General features: G+C 44.3%; 1 protein-coding gene across 5 annotated transcripts in view; it reads left to right on the top strand.

The window, feature by feature from the left end:
* The window catches only part of CDKL2 (cyclin dependent kinase like 2), a 29,902-nt gene extending 6,000 nt beyond the window's left edge, over positions 1–23,902 (top strand). For 4 of the 5 annotated variants that reach the window (XM_083709482.1, XM_083709483.1, XM_083709481.1 and 1 more), the window contains exons 4-14: positions 2,164–2,358; positions 3,708–3,886; positions 4,518–4,630; positions 5,163–5,302; positions 6,800–6,888; positions 8,218–8,341; positions 10,714–11,006; positions 14,042–14,135; positions 17,177–17,294; positions 18,669–18,775; positions 21,492–23,902. In XM_083709482.1, coding sequence (XP_083565608.1) covers positions 2,164–2,358; positions 3,708–3,886; positions 4,518–4,630; positions 5,163–5,302; positions 6,800–6,888; positions 8,218–8,341; positions 10,714–11,006; positions 14,042–14,135; positions 17,177–17,294; positions 18,669–18,775; positions 21,492–21,551 — 1,512 coding nt within the window. In that variant the 3' untranslated portion in view covers positions 21,552–23,902. The remainder of the gene's footprint in view (positions 1–2,163; positions 2,359–3,707; positions 3,887–4,517; positions 4,631–5,162; positions 5,303–6,799; positions 6,889–8,217; positions 8,342–10,713; positions 11,007–14,041; positions 14,136–17,176; positions 17,295–18,668; positions 18,776–21,491) is intronic. The other variant, XM_083709485.1, reaches the window with a different exon arrangement.

The raw sequence follows: 23,902 nt of genomic DNA, 5'->3' as shown, positions 1-23,902 counted from the left end.
TGATTTGCATTAGCTTCAATTTATACCAGATCTGATGCAATGCTTTGCTGCAGCAGCACTACCCAGAACTAAGCCATGGTTTGGCTCAGCGTTCTATGAAAACCCGGGCTCATGGTTTGTCTCACTCCCAGGAAGCCACAAGTTGTAACGAAGGTCTGAAGTTGAATCCTGGCAAGACAGAAGTACAGTTTTGGGGGGGCAGGGGGCAGACGGGTGTGGGGAACTTCCCATTCCTGAATGAGGTAACTGTGCCCCTGAAGGACCAGGTGCGCAGCCTGGGAGACATTTTGGACTCACAGCTGTCCATGGAGGCACAGGTCAATTCTGTATCCAGGGCAGTTGTCTACCAGCTCCATCTGGTACGCAGGCTGAGACCCTACCTGCCCGCGGACTGTCTCGCCAGAGTGGTGCATGTTCTGGTTATCTACCATTTGGACTACTGCAATGCGCTTTATGTGGGGCTACCTTTGAAGGTGACTCGGAAACTACAACTAATCCTGAATGCGGCAGCTAGACTGGTGACTGGGAATGGCCTCCGAGACCACATAACACCGGTCTTGAAAGACCTACATTGGCTCCCAGCACGTTTCTAAGCACAATTCAAAGTGCTGGTGTTGACCTTTAAAGCCCTAAATTGCCTCGGCCCAGTATATCTGAAGGAGCGTCTCCACCCCCATCATTCTGCCCGGACGCTGAGGTCCAGCACCGAGGGCCTTCTGGCGGTTCCCTCATTGCGAGAAGCAAAGCTACAGGGAACCAGGCAGAGGGCCTTCTTGGTAGTGGCACCCGCCCTGTGGAACGCCCTTCCATCAGATGTCAAAGCAATAAACAACTACCGGACATTCAGAAGACATCTTAAGGCAGCCCTGTTCAGGGAAGTTTTTAATGTGTGATATTTTAGTGTATTTTTGGTTTCTATGGAAGCCGCCCAGAGTGGCTGGGGAAACCCAGCCAGATGGGCGGGGTACAAATAAATAATAATAATAATAATTATGTTCTTGGCTTATAGCGTGTGGGTTTTCTGGGGAATACAAACCATCATAAGCTTTGGCCTGCATGCAGCACTAAAGCAAACTGTGGCTTAGCGCTGGGTAGCATGGTAGCAACAGAACCAGGTCAGGCACCAAGTCGCCACAATTTTATCTCTTGAGTACCCACACATTTGCTTGTTCGTGTTCAGCCACAGTATTGCTTAGCATTAAATTCAAAGAAGCCACTATGTTCTAAACATTGTTTTTTTGTTTTTTTAAAAAAGATATTTATTAAAGTTTCAAAAAAGGTTACAAAATAAGAAAAAGAAGGGGGGAAAGAAAAAATACAAAGTACAGAAAAATAAAAAAAAGTTAAAAACAAATCAATCTTTTCATGTCTTGTCTTTCATTTGCTCGTTTCCCTGAGCTCCTCACACCTCCCTTTTTTTGTATTCCAGTTCAGTTAGTTAATTAATTCAGCAAATCCTTTCCCTCTTTGTTTTTATCTTAATCCTTTACTTTGATGTATTATAACTTTGCATTCTCACCTAATAACAATCCATTTTTACATACTCCTTTATAACATTGCTGCTAAAACCACCTAACATCATTCCGACATCATTCTAACATTCATTAATTTTGCAGTATTTATGTAAGTAGTCTTTAAATTTCTTCCAATCTTCTTCCACCGACTCTTCTCCCTGGTCTCGGATTCTGCCAGTCATTTCCGCCAGTTCCATATAGTCTATGTTCTAAACCTTGTTAGGCAAAGAGGGCTTCCCTCCGACAAATTCCCTAATACAAGTTAGGCGCCAGAACCAGGGCAGTTCTTAACTTTCAGCCTCTTCCGTCAGCTACATTTAGCTGTATGTATTAAAGCTTGCAATTCTAGTACCGTGAAATAAACTATATGAGAGCGTTTGTCGGGATTGGTGGAGCATGTGAAGCATTTTGAGTAATTTTAAAAAGCACCGTGTGAAAACAAAAGCTGTAATCCTAAATCATGTCTACTTGGGAGTAAGCCCTGTGGAACGCAGAGGGACTTGCTTCCAAGTAAACATGCACAGAATCAGGCTGCAAATATTATTCTCTATTTCCTTAGCGTTGTATATATTCAAGGGGCAATTATAGTGAGTGTTTTCAGACTCTCTGTCTGCTGTAGTTTTGTGACGCATTTGCTGTCTCCTGATAGCAATTAAGGCACGAGAACTTGGTGAACCTGCTGGAAGTCTGTAAGAAGAAGAAACGATGGTATCTGGTGTTTGAATTCGTGGACCACACCGTCCTTGATGATCTTGAGATGTTTCCAAATGGCCTGGATTACAACAGAGTTCGGAAATACTTATTTCAGATTATAAAAGGGATAGGATTTTGCCATAGTCATAATGTAAGTAAGCTGTTAATGTCTGCTTAGTTATTTGTGTTGCTGTGCTGTTTGTTCTTGGTCAAACACATCAGATTTATCGATTCAAGTATCTGAGCTTTTAGTTTCAAATATATGTCACAGTAAGGGACGCGGGTGGCGCTGTGAGTTAAACCACAGAGGCTAGGATTTGCCGATCAGAAGGTCGGCGGTTCGAATCCCTGCAACGGGGTGAGCTCCCGTTGCTTGGTCCCTGCTCCTGCCAACCTAGCAGTTCGAAAGCACGTCAAAGTGCAAGTAGATAAATAGGTACCGCTCCGGCGGGAAGGTGCGGTGCTCTGGTTCGCCAGAAGTGGCTTAGTCATGCTGGCCACATGACCCAGAAGCTGTGCGCCGGCTCCCTCGGCCAGTAAAGCGAGATGAGCGCTGCAACCCCAGAGTCGGCCGCGACTTAACCTAATGGTCAGGGGTCCCTTTACCTTTACCTATATGTCACAGTAGTAAGAGTTAGTTCAAATTATCCAAGTTCATGGGAATTAACATTGCGACAAATCTGATTTTGAGTGTTAGCTGGGTAGAATGTTTGCTAGATGTGCCAATTCCATCTACTCAAAATACATTTGCTTTTGAATTTCTAAGAATTTAGGAAATTCTGAGAATTTCTGAGAATTTAGGAATTTTGTGGTGTAATTTCAGGGTTTTCACTACAGTCTAGACTGATGACCTCGGTATAGAAAAAAACTGAGGTTCTTAAACATCTTGCCATCTTTCTTTGTCAAGGAAAAGTGGTTTGGCCTCATAATTTAAGATGCAATATAACTTCAGCCTTATAGCACAGTATGGATTCCTCTGGAAAATAGGCATGGATAATAGTATATGAATGTTTTTGCATGTAGATTTTATGCTCATGTAAGGTAACAGTTTTCATAGTCTTCTACTCTTCAACATTTAAAAAATCTGCTTCTAGGATCAGGAACACAGTGTTTTAAAAACACTCTGCATAATTGGGAAGCCTGAGAAACAATACTTCTGATTGTGTGGAGAGAGCTTTTAGTGCAGGGAAATTCTGAAATTCTACTTCATTCCATACATGTTAACGGATAAAAAGGAATTGCTTCAGCTTTTTTGCCTTGTTGTAGCAAATTTATATTATGATCTTATTAGTGTGCTTCAATTTGCATTCATATATTTAAAACATGGTGTGTGATGTGATATAGATGGAGGGTTTTTTTGCCAGTAATTGCAAATCATCACTTGATGTTGCAGTCATCAAATGATGAGTGTTTACATGTGGTCTAGCCGGCCACCTTGGTGCTTAAGGGCAAAGAACCTGGGCTAATCTAAACACACATGTGCTGCTTTTTTTTTTTAAGATCATACACCGAGATATTAAACCTGAGAATATATTGGTCTCCTATTCTGGAATTATCAAACTCTGTGATTTTGGATTTGCCCGAACCCTGGCAGCCCCTGGCGAAGCTTACACAGATTATGTGGCAACGCGATGGTATCGGGCTCCTGAGCTGCTTGTTGGAGATATCAAATATGGCAAGTAAGGAATCGTAGAATACGTTATTGGGTTTTCCCTACATTTTCAGGAATAGATCATTATTATTAATGACAACAGAAATGTTGCTGTTCAAGCTTAGGGGGTGATAAATTGCAGCCAAAGCAAGGTTTGGTCACTGGGGGGAGGCTGGTTTTGGCACCATCCTTGTAATTATTATTAATTCCAATTAATTAATTACAAGTGGCCTCCCCAGCCACTCTGGGCGGCTTCCAACAGGATATTAAAAACAAAATAAAACATCAAACATTAAAAACTTCCCTAAACAGGGCTGCCTTCAGGTGTCTTCCAAAAGTCTGGTAGTTGTTTATTTCCTTGACATCTGGTGGGAGGGCGTTCCACAGGGCGGGCGCCACCACCGAGAAGGCCCTCTGCCTGGTTCCCTGTAACCTCACTTCTCGTAGTGAGGGAACTGCCAGAAGGCCCTCGGAGCTGGACCTCAGTGTCCAGGCAGAACAATGGGGGTGGAGATGCTCCTTCAGGTATACTGGGTGGAGGCCGTAATGAATATAAGCTGCCTCAGGTGTAGCCAGTCACAATCAGCTGCCTGTCATTGTTGTAAAACGTATTTTTGGTGGAGCTGTCTCTAAATATGGCGCCTGTTTTCCCTCCCCAGGGCTGTTGATGTGTGGGCCATTGGCTGCCTGGTAACAGAAATGCTAACTGGAGAGGCGCTTTTTCCTGGAGACTCGGATATTGACCAATTGTACCATATTATGAAATGTTTGGGTGAGAAAGCATCCCTTGTTTTCCTCTGTGCAGCCAGCAGAGCTTTGGAAGCCGATAGCGAAAGCAGACGAAAGAGAACCTGAAATACTTAGCGTTGTTGAATGAGATTATGTTGATCAGTTCCTAAATCCTTCAGGGTTCTGGGTTGTAAATCCAGATGGCCCTTCTATGAGTTGACAGCGAGAGATTTTGCACGCCATTAAGGATGAGTGCAATAGGTCTGATCTACGTAGCACAACTGGATTATGATTAGTAATCATAATTCGTGATTAGGAGTAATTTAGTATCAGCAGTAACCTGTTTGTCTCCAGGACACACACAGTCGGTTTACAGAATTAAAGAAAGCAAATAAAAGATAAACTACACAGCTATCCTAAAGCAAGGTAATCGGAAATGGTGGTTTAAAACACCAGGTTCAAAGCCAAGCGCAGGGAAGTAGCAGAAAACTCAAGGATCAAATAATTTGGCTTAAACTGTCTGCAGCTTTGCATCCTGAAAACTGAACAGTCTTATAAATGATTATTAATTCCAGGTAACTTAATCCCAAGGCACCAAGAGTTGTTCTACAAAAACCCTCTTTTTGCTGGAGTGCGGCTGCCTGAAGTCAAGGAACTCAAACCTCTTGAAAAACGATATCCCAAACTCTCTGTTGCCGTCATAGATTTTGCTAAGGTACGTGCCTTGCCGATTCCGTAGCTTTCCATTTTGTTCCTGTTGGCAAAGCCTTCTGTTTGCTTTCAGCAGCCAGCCCTTGATAATGAGTTAGGAAGATTGAGATCAGTGGGAACTTAACTGGGAGCTGAGATTGGGACACAGCCCAGTCAGCCTACCCAGATTTGCTTTTGTTGAGGTGCTCGAGGCCTTTTCAGACACAGAAAGGAATACAGCTGTCCAGTATCAGCCTCTGAGATTGGCAGGAAGTATAAAGCCCCTAAATTAGCCAGGCCTTGTATAAATAAAGGTAAAGGGACCCCTGACCATTAGGTCCAGTTGTGGTCGACTCTGGGGTTGCAGCGCTCATCTCGCTCTATAGGCCGAGGGAGCCGGCGTACAGCTTCCAGGTCATGTGGCCAGCATGACTAAGCCGCTTCTGGCGAACCAGAGCAGCGCACGGAAACGCCATTTACCTTCCCGCCGGAGTGGTACCTATTTATCTACTTGCACTTTGACGTGTTTTCGAAATGCTAGGTTGGCAGGAGCAGGGACCGAGCAACGGGAGCTCACTCCATCGCGGGGATTCGAACCGCCGACCTTCTGATCGGCAAGTCCTAGGCTCTGTGGTTTAACCCACAGCGCCACCCGCATCCCCTCGTATAAATACCTGAAGCCTAACCTGTCCTTGCCTGGTCAGCAGAGCAGTACCTCTGTTTGCTGCTCTCAAACTTCTGTCACGCATACGCACATTATAAGCTGTGATACGCATGTAACACACTATATATTCCAGCTATTTATTAGCTGCTTATCAGGGTCAAGTCCTCACAAAGCAGTGGAGAGACAGAAAGAAAGCCACAGATCTTCAGGCAACGCATGAAGCACTGAGTGAATGGCGACAAACCGGGGCATGACAGCTGCGGAATTAGATAGCCACAGTTCCTTTAAGGAGAGGCAGTAGCAAAAAGTTGTGGTTTTAAGGCCCGAAAGGTCCAGAACTGCAGGGCCACCATCAAGAAGGTCCCGTAATCTCATGTGCTTGTCGGCCTAACCAGTTTCACCAGTGGGCACATAATGTCGTATGTGTGGTTACGTCTCAGCCATAGAGTTTGTGACCGACAGTGAGACCCTAGCCTAGAGGAAGCTGCATTTTCTTTCTCTAAAAGTCAATGGTAAATCATTTATTTCTCCCTTCCTTCCTTCCTTCCTTCCTTCCTTCCTTCCTTCCATGACTTAATAGACAGGACCCAGAAAGCTATTTTAAGCGTGCTTGAAGATGCTTAGTTGATTTTCCCCTTGCAGTGTCCTACAACCCCATAACATTGAAAACTGTTTTTAAAAGCCCTCACGATTCCAAACGTTGATTGTTATGTGGTATGGAGAGAGTAGCTATGGTTTGCCTTGCGGGTTCAGAACTACTTGAGTTGTTCTTTGGATCCCAGCAAATATCAACCTTTGGGATTTTCTTCCCCCCCCCCCTCCACTGTATTTACAAGAAAAATTTTGATCTTATGTTAGCAATGTCTGCAGACTGATCCCGACAAAAGACCATCCTGTATTGAGCTGCTGCAGTGTGATCTGTTCAACAAAGATTCCTTCACTGAAAGGTGTGTGGCTTTTCCTTGTTTAGCGGAGCTGCGCCTTAAAAGGAAACAGTACCGAGAATTTTGGGGCATTGCAGTCGGTTAAGGGTTTCTTACAACTCCGTGAGTGCCCATAATTCCTTGAGGGGAAGAATGTGTTTCAGGTGGGCTTTAAAGGTACAAACTGAATCTCAGAGCCCATCTTGGGGGAATGAAAGCTTTCCAGGGGAGAGGTGCAAAGAAAAGGTTCAGTACTCTCTGGTTCTCCTTTGGCTACTTCACTGCAAACCCCCAGTCCCTGCTGTCGGAAGTCAACACAAATTTTGAAGTACCACTGCCAAATGTCTAGTACCACCACCAGACTTAGGCAAGTTCCCCTTAAGGCAGGGGTCAGCAAACTTTTTCAGCAGGGGGCCGGACCACTGTCCCTCAGACCTTGTGGGGGGCCGGACTATATTTTTTTTGGGGGGGGATGAATGAATTTCTATGCCCCACAAATAATCCGGAGATGCATTTTAAATAAAAGCACACATTCTACTCATGTAAAAACACCAGGCAGGCTCCACAAATAACCCAGAGATGCATTTTAAATAAAAGGACACATTCCACTCATGTAAAAACATGCTGATACCCGGGCTATCCGCGGGCCAGATGAGAAGGCGATTGGGCTGGATCCGGCCCCCGGGCCTTAGTTTGCCTACCCATGCCATGGGTAGGCAGTGGGTTTTTCATGAGTAGAATGTGCGATTTCCCACATTGTCATTATTTTTGTTTTTAAAAAGCTACAATGGAAGTTGCTGTAGTTGAAATTTCTGAATCCCCGGCTCAAATTAACATCTTTTCACGTGAGCCGTATGAACTGAGGGGGGAAATGGAGAGAGGGGAGAAATGGGATATCATGTGTGAATTTTAGGTCTGCAGATTATATGCATGCTTCTAGTTCTGATCTCTTTTCCTGCCCCTCTTAAGATGCTGGAGTTATATTTCTCTTCTTCCTTTTTTATCTCCAAGGGTTGCTTTGAGTTTCGCTGTTCATTTACCTTACAAGTTTGTGGTGATGTTAAGGTTGGGGCAGAACATATTATCCAGAGTCCTTGTTGCAAGGGAGAGGATTCCAGTATAATAATAATAAAAAAATTGATTATTTATGCCCCGCCCATCTGGCTGGGTTTCCCCAGCCACTCTGGGCGGCTCCCAACCAAATATTAAAAACACAATACAGCATTAAACATTAAAAACTTCCTTAAACAGGGCTGCCTTCAGTGTGTTCAGAATTTTGTCTACAGAGCAATTAATTAAAAAAAGGTTTCATTTTGTACATGTGCTCTTCTTCTTCAAACACAACAAATAAAGGTTCACTCAGGAACTTAAAGCAAAGATCCAGAAAGAAAGAGACCACCCTTTGCCGAAGAAATCGAAAATAAACAGGAAAGACAAAGACGATTCTGGTGATGAAAAGAAAATGGTTGTAATCCAGGTTTGTGGAACTTGGTTTATTCTTCCGTATTCCTGTCTGTAATGCCTGGTTCGGAGTCAGACCGTCTCCCCTGGTCTTGTCTCTACTGATGAAGTTCTCAGTTAAAAGTTGCTGAGAATGGAGGGGAACAAGAAGGAATAATAATAATAATAATAATAATAATAATAATAATAATAATAATAATTATTTATTATTTGTACCCTGCCCATCTGGCTGGGTTTCCCCAGCCACTCTGGGAGCTTCCACAGAGATCAAAAATACACTAAAATGTCACACATTAAAAACTTCCCTGAACAGGGCTGCCTTAAGATGTCTTTTGAATGTCAGGTAGTTGTTTATTGCTTTGACATCTGATGGGAGGGCACTACCGAGAAGGCCCTCTGCCTGGTTCCCTGTAGCTTTGCTTCTCGTAGTGAGGGAACCGCCAGAAGGCCCTTGGCGCTGGACCTCAGCGTCCGGGCAGAACGATGGGGGTGGAGACGCTCCATCAGGTATACTGGACCGAGGCCGTTTAGGGTTTTAAAGGTCAACACCAACACTTTGAATTCTGCTCGGAAACGTACTGGGAGCCAGTGTAGGTCTTTCAAGACCGGTGTTATATGGTCTCGGCGGCCGCTCCCAGTCACCAGTCTAGCTGCCGCATTCTGGATTAGTTGTAGTTTCCGCGTCACCTTCAAAGGTAGCCCCATGTAGAGTGCATTGCAGTAGTCCAAGTGGGAGATAACCAGAACATGCACCACTCTGGTGAGACAGTCCGCGGGCAGGTAGGGTCTCAGCCTGCGTACCAGGTGGAGTTGGTATACAGCTGCCCTGGACACAGAATTAACCTGCGCCTCCATGGACAGCTGTGAGTCCAAAATGACTCCCAGGCTGTGCACCTGGTCCTTCAGGGGCACAGTTACCCCATTCAGGACCAGGGAGTCCCCCACACCTGTCTGCCTCCTGTACCCCCAAAAACAGTACTTCTCAGGAGGGTTCCTGATTAGGAAGAAGAATTGTTGGTAATACCACTAGCAAATTCATGCCATGCAAGATAGATGTCAAAGAGCCAGCAGGCAGTAAATCACACTGTTCAAAGTTTGAATTAACTCTTTGTTAACAAAAAGACTGTTATAAGAAAACCCCGCTGCTCTTTTTCCCTTATGGGGTATCCAAGAGCCCATATAGAGTCCTTAAGTAGGTTCCCTATTGGCAGGAGAAAATAACAGAGACCAACTAGAGAATGTTGAGAAGCAAAGCAGCTAGTAAGCCTGATCTCTATTAAACTGTTGCAACAGGGTCCCCACTCACCACACACAGGAAGGTAGGGAACCCAGAACAATGGTGTGCAAGCCCTTATATAGACTTTTGAAATTGCCCACCCTGTAGCCCAAGACCACCCCCCTAAAACATCATACATGCATCACAGAAGGAGGTTTTCTACAGCAGAAATCCTGTCTGTCAGGATACCTGATAATGGTCGCTGGTTGCATTACTTGGGCAGCTTGGCCATTCTTTGGTGGTGGTTAATACTTTAGTTCAGGCATAGGCAAACTCAGCCCTCCAGATGTTGTGGGACTACAACTCCCATCATCCCTAGCTAACAGGACCAGTGGTCAAGGATGATGGGAATTGTAGTCCCAAAACATCTGGAGGGCCGAGGTTGCCTATGCTTGCTTTAGTTCCTGAATGCAGGTCACAGGCTCGCCCTATTCATACAAAAATATGCCCTAAAGACAGGATTTGCAAGCAAAAGACAATCCGGAGGCTTTCCCATTTCCTTTCTCCTTGCAGAGAAATATTTGAGGTCAATTTGGGAGAATCAAAATGGCTTCAGGGTTGCTCTCCTGTACTATTTCAGACACGTACGTGGTTTATATACTTCATCATTTTCATCATCGTCTTTCTATCTTAACAATACTCAAGGCGGTTTACAAGCTGAAGAAACAAAAAATGTGCATCTTATAACAATTTAATGTAATTCAAAAATGTGATAATGAAACAGAACTTTAAAATAAGCAACCTACATAAAAAAGTAACATTATTATTTTATACTATTCTAATAATTGTTGAATATCAACATATAAAAGTTAAACAGAAATCCACCCAACGGTTACAATAAATAATTTCTAATTATGTATGTGTTTGCCTTGTACATTTATGAACGTTTAATTTATGTTTGAGACCTTGGAATTCTTATAACAACACGATATCCGCAGACTTAGCTGTCAGGCCTGAGCAGCTTATCCCCAGTCGTTCTGGACCCATGAATCAGTTACAGAGACTGAAATTCCCCTTCTCCCCAAAGTCACCCATCCCTTCTTCTCCAGGGCCTTCCCTCAAGCCACCTGACACTCATTTTTTTAACACTACAATTCTTGGATTTGAAACAGGACTTGGGCGTGGAATCCAAGCTGAAAGACTCCAAGCTGTTCAGAATGAAGTTGTCCAAGGTTGACCCCGAGAAATCGGACAGATCTTCAAATGCAAGTTTCCTGTATGAGAGTGGAGCTGGGCAGGCCAAGGCAATTCCCTCGACAACTTTGAAAGATTCCAGTAGCAGCCTGGATTATGTGAAAAATCCCGGCACGGTGATCCCTCCCATTACACAGAATTATTCCACCATATCCTCCAGCATCGGTGGAAACCCTGGTTTGGGGTCGAAACTGGGAATGCATAATTACAGGTAAAGTAAAATAGCAAAGTACCTTTCAGGGCTCCCTGCTTCATTCTAGCATAGTTCTGGCGCTGTGTGTTGAGCATGCAGATGTCCTTGCATCTTGCCTAATTCAAGCGAAGAGCTACTTCACACATTACATTTATAATTATACAAGAATAATTACACTTTTTAAACCATGTACCGTATTTTTCGCTCTATAAGACGCACCAGACCACAAGACGCATCTGGTTTTTGGAGGAGGAAAACAAGAAAAAATATATTCTGAATCTCAGAAGCCAGAACAGCAAGAGGGATCGCTGCGCAGCGAAAGCAGCAATCCCTCTTGCTGTTCTGGCTTCTGGGATAGCTGTGCAGCCTGCATTCGCTCCATAAGACGCACACACATTTCCCCTTACTTTTTAGGAGGGAAAAAGTGAGTCTTATAGAGCAAAAAATATGGTAAATATTTTAACAAGAATAGTAGTGTTGGGATGCGTCTGGGGAGGTGGGGGCATTTGGCAGCAGCTGGGCGTACTCCGGTTCTCAGAACAGCATCAAAACTGTGACTCAAGCCTCAGAGACCATTAGGGACTGAGCACGCAAGCCAGCAGAGATAAGAACTCTTTGCAGCAGAAGTAGCGGACAGAGACATATGTAAGCATATTTACAAGCGTTTATTCAGTGGGACGTGGGTGGCGCTGTGGGTTAAACCACAGAGCCTAGGACTTGCCGATCAGAAGCTCAGCGGTTCGAATCCCCGCAACAGGGTGAGCTCCCGTTGCTCGGTCCCTGCTCCTGCCAACCTAGCAGTTCGAAAGCACGTCAAAGTGCAAGTAGATAAATAGGTACCGCTCCACTGGGAAGGTAAATGGCGTTTCCATGCATTGCTCTGGTTTGCCAGAAGCGGCTTAGTCATGGTGGCCACATGACCTGGAAGCTGTACGCTGGCTCCCTCGGCCAGTAAAGCAAGATGAGCGCAGCAACCCCAGAGTCGGCCACGGCTGGACTTAATGGTCAGATGTCTCTTTACCTTTACTTTATTCAGTGGTCTAAACCACAGAGACTAGGGCTTGCCGATCAGAAGGTCGGCGGTTCAAATCCCTGCGACGGGGTGAGCTCCCGTTGCTCGGTCCCTGCTCCTGCCCACCTAGCAGTTCAAAAGCACATCAAAGTGCAAGTAGATAAATAGGTACCGCTCCAGCGGGAAGGTAAACAGCATTTCTGTGCGCTGCTCTGGTTCACCAGAAGCGGCTTAGTCATGCTGGCCACATGACCCGGAAGCTGTCTGTGGACAAACGCCGGTTCCCTTGGCCTATAGAGCGAGATGAGCGCTGCAACCCTAGAGTCGTCCACGACTGGCCTTAACGGTCAGGGGTACCTTTACCTTTATTCAGCATTAGAAGAAAGGAAAAACATGTCTGCTACCCTTCTTGTCCAAGCAAACAGCATAAAACAAAAGCTAAACACAATGGAAGTTCCCAGCAGGCTGTGCTGGACTGTAAACAGGCCTTTGACACACAACATTCATTCCTGTTCCTTTTAAGGTGGAACGGAACATAACGAGTAGCTCGTTAGGGAGCTGTGATTGGCTGCACCAACCTGCATGGTTGGAGTCGAGGATATTGTTGTGCTAAACAATCCTTATTGCTTAGCACTTTCTACAGTACTCTGATAAAATAGTCAGCATGCTTTCAGTGTCTCCAGTGTGGTGTAGTGGTTAAGAGCAGTGGACTCGTAATCTGGTGAACCGGGTTCGCTTCCCCGCTCCTCCACATGCAGCTGCTGGGTGACCTTGGGCTAGTCACACTTCTCTGAAATCTCTCAGCCCCACTCACTTCACAGAGTGTTTGTTGTGGGGGAGGAAGGGAAAGGAGAATGTTAGCCGCTTTGAGACTCCTTCAGGTAGTGATAAAGCGGGATATCAAATCCAAACTCTTCTCTTCACTTCTTCTTCTTAATATATTATCCTTGTGTTGCAGAAAGGGAATGGGGGTTAAGGGCTTGAGTTTGCCGGTCCTAAAACCACTGGGTACGTTTGTGACTGAGGCGAGATTTGAGTCAGGGCTTGACACAGCTTCTTTGAATTTAATGGATCAATCCCGGTGATTCATGGCTTTTGATTGGCTTTTCTGGGTTCCAGGATTTCTGAGTCCTTAGTATACCTTCTTATCACAAAGTTAGGTCTGTTTTCCACAGGACAGGACATGTCCTGAATAGGTACTTAACAGTATCCCATATTCACTATCGTGGATTTTTTAATGTGTGAGTTCTTCCCAGTAACTGTGCTAAAGTAGCATGTTGACACAACTTCCATTTGCTAATTAAGTGGCCTAATTAAGCCCAAGTAAGTCTTCTGAGCTTATAACTTCCTGCTTGTTCGCTTCCCAGAGGCATCCAGCTGGCCACTGTGGGAAACAGGATGGTATTCTCGAGATACGACTTTTGATTTGATTGGTAAATGCTGGATTCAGAGTGGAGCTCATTCTTTTTTCGTTTTGCTCCTCTAAAGGCTTTTGCAGACAAACAGGTCTTCCTCAGTCCTAGCCAACCTGCTCCACTCTTTGACGTGGAGGGCTGAGGAACCCTTATGCCACGATAAATCTTCCAGTCTTTTAGGTGCCCTGCAACTCTTTGAACCAAGCCAGAGGCCCTATCTGCAGCCCCTATCTTCATAACTCGGCCCTAGGCTTGCTGCCTAGCACAGTGGTACCTCGGGTTACATACGCTTCAGGTTACAGACTCTGCTAACCCAGAAATAGTACCTCGGGTTAAGAACTTTGCTTCAGGATGAGAACAGAAATTGTGCTCCAGCGGCGCGGCAGCAGCTGGAGGCCCCATTAGCTAAAGTGGTACTTCAGGTTAAGAACGGACTTCCAGAACGAATTAAGTACTTAACCCAAGGTACCACTGTATTTAATTTCAGCCAACGTTTCTGCACAATGCATGCTTCCCAGCCATGCCCGGAAATAGTTCTGTCTATTAGCCATGATGCAATGTTTGGAAATGGGTTTTTAAAATAATTTCACACGATCTCTGGATTTTTTTGTGTTTTGCATTTCCAGGATTGATGAGAAGTCTAAAAGATACCTCAACCCTTTCCTAAAGCAAGGGAAAAAATCACCGGTAGGACACTATAGCATCAACCTGGCTGCATCGGTAAGCTCTTAAAAAAAAAATTCTAGTGAGAGCAAGCATGCTTCAGAGACTCTGTCACAGGACGCCTTGTTCTTAATGCCAGCCCTAGGTTTGAATTCAATTCCTTTCTCTTTGTCTGAGAGTTGGTTGTGTTGCAATTCTTGGCTAACGTCCTAATGCAAGCAGCGTGTTCTGTTTGAAGTGCATGATATATAAACAATAGGGGTGGTTGGCTTTTGCTGCCCAGCTCCCCAAGGGACTGATTCCCCTAAGTCCATGATTGATCAGAGATAATAATAATAATAATAATTTATTATTTATACCCCGCCCATCTGGCCGGGCTTCCCCAGCCACTCTGGGCGGCTTTCAACAGAATATTAAAATACAGTGATGCATCAAACATTAAAAGCTTCCCTAAACAAGGCCGCCTTCAGATGTCTTCTAAAAGTCTGGTAGTTATTTTTCTCTTTGACATCTGGTGGTAGGGCGTTCCACAGGGCTGGTGACACTACCGAGAAGGCCCTCTGCCTGGTTCCCTGTAACTTGGCTTCTTGCAGTGAGGGAACCGCCAGAAGCTAGACCTCAGTGTCTGGGTAGAACGATGGGGGTGGAAACGCTCCTTCAGATATGAATGGATGGAGGCAGGAGACAGTGAAAGCAAGGCAGATCTTTATTTTTCTGTTGCAACAGAGTTCCCTCCCCTCCTGGCAAGGAGGCAAGAGACCCAGAATCCAGAAGAAAACCTCTCTTTTAAGGGTTTTCATTTTGGCGTAGAGAAGGAGGACACCCCGTCTACAAAAATTCAGAAATTACATCACACATAAGGTGGGGTTACTGTGGCTCAGACAGGCCAAGGTGTGATTTTCCTGAGGATTTAGCAAGTTTTACATAGTTCCAGACACAGTTTACATAAAACATTAGCATTTGATAAAACCATGGGTAGGCAAAGTAAGCCCTGGGGGCCTGATCCAGCCCAGTCGCCTTCTAAATCCGACCCATGGACAGTCCAGGAATCAGCATGTTTTTATATGAGTAGAATGTGTCCTTTTATTTAAAATGCATCTCTGAGTTATTTGTGGGGCCTGCCTGGTGTTTTTACATGAGTAGAATGTGTGCTTTTATTTAAAATGCATCTCTGGGTTATTTGTGGGGACTAGGAATTTGTTCATTTTCCCCCTTCCAAAATATAGTCCAGCCCCCCCACAAGGTCTGAGGGACAGTGGACCGGCCCTCTGCTGAAAAAGTTTGCTGACCCCTGGATAAGACCATCGAGATGCCCCTCAGACATCCCTCAATGGGGAGCATCTGGGCAAACAATGACAATAATACAAAGGAGGTTCCTAGATATAGGAGAGGAATCCCTTCAGGAATGTCCCCTGGTTGCTCTCTGCCTAAGTGTTCTCAAGCAGGGGGGATGAAGGAGGCAGAGGAAATATTGAGAGTCTTTAGGAAAGCCAAGATGGCTTTGGATTGCTCTGTACTATTTTAGACATGCTGTTTATATACTTACCGTACTTTTCCGTGTATAAGACGATGGCTTTTTCTTTTACAATGATGTTAAAAAATTGGGGTGGGGGCGTCAGTGCATAGTGGTGACGTGGGATTGGTTGCTTCCGCTAGCCGGAGATTGTCAGAGGCTATCGTGCCTGTTATTGGTGGCTGCAGCAAGGACTGGTGTTGATTTGCTGTTGCTGCGGCAATTGGGCGGGCGATTGGCGGCTTCTACCGGCGAGGGGACAGACAATTGGTGGCTGTTGTGGGTGAGCGTGATCATTTTCCGGCAACTCCCCCCCCAAAAAGCTCAAAAACTCTGGGCAATCTGCCCCCATTTCCTTAAGTTGGAGTCCCCAAAACATCTTATACACAGGGGTGTGTTATACACAGAAAAATATGGTGTGTGTGTGTGTGCAATTACCAGCGTTTATTCTGGATTCAAGTAGGTTGGTCTGACGCAATTGAAATATATAAAATAAATAAAATAAATGGACAGTTTTAAATATATATCTATATATATTTAGACAGCATTTATTCCATATTTGAGACCTTAGAATTCCTATAACAGGCAGAACTACGGCTCAATGTCAGAGTGCATGTTCAGCATGTAGGAGGGTCCCAGCATTTTCAGGCAAGACTGGGAGAGACCCCCACCTGAAACGGTACTGGATATCTCCACTGACTCCCTTCTCCACGGCTTCCCCATTCGCAGCCTCGGGAGACATCGCACCAACTGGGCTGATTTGCTTTCAAAATCTAGACTGCTTTTGAACATAGCTGTCAACCGTCCCTTAATTGGCGGGAAAGTCCCTTATCCCAGTGCCGTGTCCCGCTGCTGTCCCTTATTGATGATGTTCCTTAAATTTCCTGGGTTTCAAAGGAAGCAACTCCTCTCCCTCCCTCCCTGCCAGCCAGGGAGGAGGGAGGCTCCAACTGTGTTGCTTGGCTGCGTTGCTCACCCAATAAGGAGTCTAAGAACGACTGGGGGGGTGGAGCTTGCATGCCTTGTGCTGATCAAATCGGCCGCGTTGCCTGGGGACTCGCCTTTGCTCAGCGCTTCCCAGCAGAGTGGTGACGGTGGTTTTCCTTGCTGCATCCCCTTTGCCGGGTTGCTGCGCTGTGGGAACCACCGCTTGAGGCTTCGTTTGGCTGCTGGCTGGGCTTTCTGCCTTTGGCTCGGAGGGGCTCAGAAGTTGAACATACCTGTGCTTTGAAAAATCCCTTATTTTGGCTGCTGATCCCTTATTTTCAAGGCCGCTGGTCCCTTATTTTCAAATCTGTAAGTTGACAGCTATGCTTTCGAATAGTATCTCTCTTGGTCCAGATCCTGTTTCCTGTCTGGAGCTTAGCATATCTGGATGAAACTCTGCTTTTAACCATTCCTGCTTTGGCCAGTCAGATGAGGGCTGATAGGGAGCCCAGAGATGTTGGTACTTTGTATAATCTCTGTACATTATGGAAAGTAGCCTTTAAAAAAGTACTAAATGCAGACCACGGATTAGGGTTGTTGTTGTTTTTTTAAAGCAACGTTTTCTTCATGTTTTCGCCAATTAACGGCTTGGTAACAGGTCTCGAATGAAAACAACGTGCTTCAGACAAACAAGAAAAGATGGGAGTTTTCCAAAACAGATGTACGTTTGCCAGAGCTTAACTACGGCTATCTCCCTGAACTCAAAGGTGTGGACGGTAAGAGTTCATGATGGATATTCAACCAATTATGGGATCTAGCAGCTAAATAATAATGATACAGTGATACCTTGGTTCTCAAACTTAATCCGTTGCGGAAGTCCGTTCCAAAACCAAAGCATTCCAAAACCAAGGTGCGCCTTCCCATAGAAAGTAATGCAAAACGGATTAATCCGTTGCAGACTTTTAAAAACAACCCCTAAAACAGCGATTCAACATGGATTTTACTATCTTACGAGACCATTGATTCATAAATGAAAGCAATAATCAATGGCACTGTACTATAAAATAATAAATAAAACAGTTTTTAGATGATAAAAAATTAAATTATTATTATTTTCTTACCTGCACTGATGATAGTCATTGTCTAGATGGGGGGCTTTTATACATTTCTGCGGTCACACAATCAGTCAGTAACTGAACTGGGATCCACAAAGTCACAAAATCAAATTAACTGAAAAAGCCTCAAAACAAAAAACGCAAAATAAATAGCAAAAACAAAAGCACCAAATATAAGCTCCAAATATCACCTCAGAACACTGCAATCAGAAACAGAAGGCTTGAATTACAATGGGGGGGGGGGCAAAAATTAGCGTCACAACAGGAAACACAGGGGGACTCAAAATAGAGCACGTTCAGCTTCCGAAAAATAGTTCAAAAACTAGAACACTTCCGGTTTTGCAACATTCAGGTTCTGAGTTGTTCGTGAACTAAGCAGTTTCAAAAACCAAGGTACCGCTGTAATTTTTTTTTAAGAAATGGGAAAAACATGAACCTCGAATGAACTTTATGAAATTAGACTGTCCACGGGAAAGTAAAAGTACGTATATAAGCGTATGAAGTTTTGCCATGCCCTTAGCAAGACACACAAAAGTTGTGAACAAGCAGTTGAGAGAAACGTATTCTTAGATTCAGCTTTGATGTTTTACATTCCTGGGATAGTTCTTGGAATTACTGATGTGCTTCCAACATGCACAGATAAGTTCATTCCAAAAATGCGCTAATTGATGCATGTGTACAAATGCTCAGCCCATAATGATCCACCCATCGGCTTGTGCAGCAATTGTGAGGAATCACAGTGCCAGCCTGCTTAACTGGCAAGAGTGATCTTTAGTCCAGGTTTTCCCATCCCTGCTTTTTGGGGTCAAACTTCTACAAAAAAAGGGCGTGGAAATGGGGGCGGAGTGAGCTAAGCAGATGTGAACCACATTCAGATAAACGAACATAAATATCAAAATAGCTTTTGATGTTTGCGTAAGCCAAATCAAAAGAAAAATGTGTTAGGCTGTGAGCCACAGGAAGGAGAGCTACTTTTGCAAGAAAAGAATGACGATAAGATGATGTGAAAACAAATTGTGTTGCCTTTTTCCATAGCTCGGAATTCCAGATTTCTGAAGAAAGAAAACAAAATTGTTTCCGAGTCTCGCATGCCGTCTCTCGCTACAATAGATCTTCAGAATCCGAGCCTCGCCCTGCACCAGGTACTAAATCGCTCAGAATGAATGAATGAACTTTATTACGGTCTCAGACCAGGATTAAAAAGCATATAGATAAAATAGCAGTTAGGGTTGTTTTTTTTTAACCGATAATTGTTAGAGCAAATGAGGACAAGGAAACAGGCATTGGATAAAACATCTGGATAAAATTCAAGATTAAACACGGATAATGGATGGATAAAAAACTGATAATTAAAACAGATAAGAACTAAAAACAAACAAGGACACGCAGTTAAAACAACTGTATGAGGCTGCAGAGTAGAAGCCTCTTAAATAGAGGACACTCACAACATTAGAAACTGCTGTGCAGATATGGTTAAAACAGACAATTAAAACAATGTGCAACAATAAATTTAGCAACAATGTACAACAATAAACTGTCCCAGGGAGTTGACTCAGAATCACCCATGGAGCCGTGTTTGGGGCTTTTCATGCCGGACTATTTTGAGTTGGGCGAACTCGCTCAGAGTTTGGGAAGGAGAGGGTAAGTCTCCAGCTATTGAGCTACTAAGTCATCTCTGTGAGATGCCTGTCTCCGCAGTCCACGGGGCTCGTAGGATGCAGGGTGTGCCTTAGAGAAGTGCCCAAACCACAGAGGTCCAGGTTGAACACAGTTGGCCCTTGTGCCATGTGACTCCTCTTGGCTTCTGAGAAACCCCTGCTTAGAGACTCTTGGGAATAGAGATGGTGATTTGTAGTGTTTTGATATGCCAACGTTCATTCTCCTTGCCCTGCCTTTTAGAAAGCAACAGAGCCTATAATTATAATAATAATTTATTATTTATACCCGCCCATCTGGCTGACTTTCCCCTGCCACTCTGGGTGGCTCCCAATCGAGTGTTAAAAACAGTACAGCATTAAATATTAAAAGCTTTCCTAAACGGGGCTGCCTTCAGATGTCTTTTAAAGATAAGATAGCTGCTTATTTCCTTCACATCTGAAGGGAGGGTGTTCCACAGGACGGGTGCCACCACCAAGAAGGCCCTCTGCCTGGTTCCCTGTAACCTCACTTCTCGCAATGAGGGAACCGCCAGAAGGTCCTCGGCGCTGCACCTCAGTGTCGGGGCTGAACGATGGGGGTGGAGATGCTCCTTCAGGTATACTGGACCGAAGCCATTTAGGGCTTTAAAGGTCAGCACCAACACTTTGAATTGTGCTCGGAAACGTACTGGGAGGGACTTTGCGGGAGGGACTTTGTCAAAAGTTTTTTGGAAGCCAGAGTATATTATCTCTACTGAATCATGCATATCTACATGCTTGTAAAGCCCTAAAAGGCTGTGGCCCTGTATACCTGATGGAGCTGCTCCACCCCCATAATTCAGCCCAAAATGGTTCCCTCACTGAGAGAAGCCAGGTTATAGGGAACCAGGCAGAGGGCCTTCTTGGTAGTGGCGCCTGCTCTGTGGAACGCCCTCCCATCAGATGTCAAGGAAATAAACAACTACCTGACATTTAGAAGACATCTGAAGGGAAGTTTTTAATGACTGGTGTTTTATTGTATTTTTAATCTTTTGTTGGGAGCTGCCCAGAGTGACTGGGGAACCCCAGCCAGATGGGTGGGGTATAAATAATAATTAATTGTTATTATTTTTAAGGGGGTTATGTAAAAGAAATTTAAATTCACAGGGAGTAGGTATGTCTTTTTGTTTTTAGAATGAGATTTTTATTTTAAAATTTCCATAATACAGTAGAATTACCAAAAATACACGTCAAATAAGTAGAAAATTGAGGCCTCTCTCAAAAGTAATTATTAGCTCTTGCCACCCACAGAGGATAGTAGCTGATCCCAGTTCTTACCTGGGGTCTTTCCTTTCCCCTCCCAGCCTCTCACCCTGGGAGACCAACATTTCCTCGTGTCTCATCTATCTAGAGCTGTGGTGGCGAACCTATGGCACGCGTGCCAGAGGCGGCACTCAGAGCCCTCTCTGTGGGCATGCGCACTGTCGCCCCAGCACTGAGTGAAATGGCGATCTCAGCCCTTGCGCCATCTTGAAACAGAGCTCTAGGAGGCTGCTGGAGGAGCACTTGCACCCATGCACACTGCAAGTGTGTGTGTGTGTGCGTCTGTCTCTGTCTGACGAAGACGGGTAGTTGAGATTTTTGCTGCGCGTAACGTGAGGGAATGCGAGAGGGCGGCTCTCTGTACGTGTGCGTCTGTAAGGGAGGAAGGGAGTGTGCGAGCCAGTGTGTTTGAAGTGGATGTATGGAGGAGGGTGCCAGAGTTCATAAGTCCCTTTCTTAAAATGATTGTGTTGTCGCTGCTGCTGCGTGTCTGCCTGCCTGCCAGGACTCTCTGTGCGCATGCGTGGTGGAGTGGATCCAGGCCAGCCAGGCATTGGCACCCAAAGAAAGCTCAACAATTCTGGGCAATCTCCCCACATTATCTTAATTAGGAGTCCGTCCCCCCAACAGGGAGTGTGTTATGGCCAGAAAAATACAGTAAATTGCGGTGTTGGCACTTTGCGACAAATAAGTGGGTTTTGCATTGCAGTTTGGGTACTCAGTCTCTAAAAGATTCGCCACCACTGATCTAGAGAGTAGGTCTTTCAATGGCTGTTAGCTGCCTTGTATGGCACTTCCATATTGAGAGATAATATTTTAAGAGGGCCTCCAAGTGGTTTATGGAAATACCTCTGAATATCAGTTGGCACAGACAGATGTGGTTTGATGGAAACCCAATTAAAATTTACTCAATTTGCAGGTATCTGGAATATCTCTGCAAGACGCTTCAGACGCCACTTTCCCCAGAGTAGAGCATTAACGTCAAGTGAGACGGAAGGGTCTTGATCCTGCAGTGCTTCTACACCCGTTGCCTTTTGAGAAGTGCAGAATCCCTTTGAGGAGGATATACATGGGAGCAGGGGTGAGGGTGTGTGTTTTCACCACATTCTAGGTAATGGCAGCAAAAGGAAACAAACATTCTCAGTTTCTTTACAGTTGCCAAGGTGCTATAAGACTATAATGTATATAAAATGTCATCTGGAATGAATTATTTCAGTGCGTCTGGGAGAAACGATACCAGTCATGGCAGTGTCAGGCTTTTATGAGTTTTAAGTACTGCCTGGCGTCTTTTTCCGGAAGAGGTCTGGGAGTAACGTAGCTATTTTTTCGGAATCCTAGTACAAATGTGAAACGCTTCAGTACTTGAACGACTCCCTGGCACTCGTTACACTTTCTCCAGGAAAGAATCTTTCGTCACATGCAAATATTGTCAAGTGAGATGTGGAAATGTGTGTTTGTAAACTGCTAAGCATGATGTTGTGGTTTCCTGCCTCAACTCTCTCACGGGGAGTCTGCTTTGGTGTTTTGCAAACGTGCATTTCTTGCTTCAGTTCTAGAATCCCACTGCGTATACAGCAAACTCCCTTTCTGTATAATGTGCAGATCAAAGACCTAAGAACTCAGCAATATTAAAAACGGCCTTTGCAAATTCCTCTTTCATCTTACGAGAAATGAATATTTCATACCTGCAGTATAGATATATTCATCCGTGAGGCCAGTGGTACAGAAGTAGCTTTGTCAGAAACAGCTTGCATGATGCTGCAATGTTAGATAGCATAGATTTTGCAATCTCTAAAGGAAAGAAAGGATTTTAACTGTTGTCAATGCTGACTTGTGCATGTGGTGGCTACAAAACAGATTACTTCTAACTAGTTCTCCTCGGGTTCCCACTAACCATAATAAGATGTGTATACTGATTGCTGCTCAGATTGTAAGAGTACCTGAAATCTTCTGTAGCAGTTATGTATGTCAGGAGTTCCTACACACGAGTAGGACCCTGGCAGAGACACATGCCCAACTGGCATGTTCTCTCCTGGTTGGTTGTTCGGGAGATTCAAAAGCTTTCTCCAGCCCAAACATCACAGCGACTGATACCTCAGAGCATAGCTGTCAACGTTTCCCTTTTTTAAAGGGGAATTCCTTTATTCCGAATAGGATTCCTCGCAAGAAAAGGGAAGTTGACAGCTATGCCTCAGAGGCATCAGCACACTTCAGGATCAGCAGAGTATAGGCAGTCAGCGTTCAGACTCAATAGCGCAGCATTTTGGCTAAACTACGTTTATTTACATATACATTTATTTCCCTATGTTTAGGGAAGCTTTTAATGTTTAATGTATTACAGTATTTTAATATTTTTTCTGGAAGCCGCCCAGAGTGGGTGGGGAAGCCCAGCCAGATGGGCGGGGTATAAATAATAAATTATTATTATAATATAATAATATATATTATAAATAATAAATTATTATTATAATAATTCATAACACAGCTCCTTCCTCTTCAGCATCAGACAGCAAAGAGAAAGAACAAAGGACAAATGTCCTACATCACGGAAACACAGTCATAAAAACATCCTGTCTCCGTCACTTCCCACAATGTGGAATGAAAACATACACGGTCATGTGATAAAAATAATCCCATGACTGCAACACGGGGAATGAATCCTAACACTGTATACGTACATCTATGTTTCCTGGTAATATTGCATAGATTCAATTCAACAATTCAATTCCACACTTCTTGTGGACCGCTTAGATGTTTCATTATAATCATTATATACGTTTTGTTAGATAAATAAAAACATATGGAGTAGCTCTTGTTCCTCATTTTCCCCTTCACTCATCCTAGGCTTGTAGCTCAAGCATGATGACTATTTTATCCTGGTCCTGATTTTTCTCACGGATATTTTTGTGTAAATTGAAATAAACGCCATTTGTGTGCACATAATCCAGCCATATAGAGAGAATTGTGCACATTTCCTGGTCTGTATGCATAATCTTCCAACAGCCCTTTTCTTAATAGAGGCATTTGGGGGGGGGGGGAGATTTCCATCAGAATTGTGAAAGAGGGAGGGAAGGTTTAGAAGCTGTGCTGAAAAGAGAGCTGGACTTAGGGGGTGGGATTAATATTTAGCTGGAACCCCACCCCTTCTTGTAGCTCAGTTTGAGGGTACGATTGTAAGAGTGTAAGATTAGACATGGGGGCAGATCACACACCAAATTACACTTCAGGGTGCAGATTACACACTTCTGAACAAGAGATGTAGGGAGGAAAGGCATGTTATTTATTATTATTATTTATTATTGAATTTCTATACCATGCTTCTTTTGAGGA

Source organism: Podarcis gaigeae, assembly GCF_964106915.1.
Source record: "Podarcis gaigeae genome assembly, chromosome: 13".
Taxonomy (NCBI): domain Eukaryota; kingdom Metazoa; phylum Chordata; class Lepidosauria; order Squamata; family Lacertidae; genus Podarcis; species Podarcis gaigeae.
This window is presented reverse-complemented; position numbering and strand designations above follow the sequence as displayed.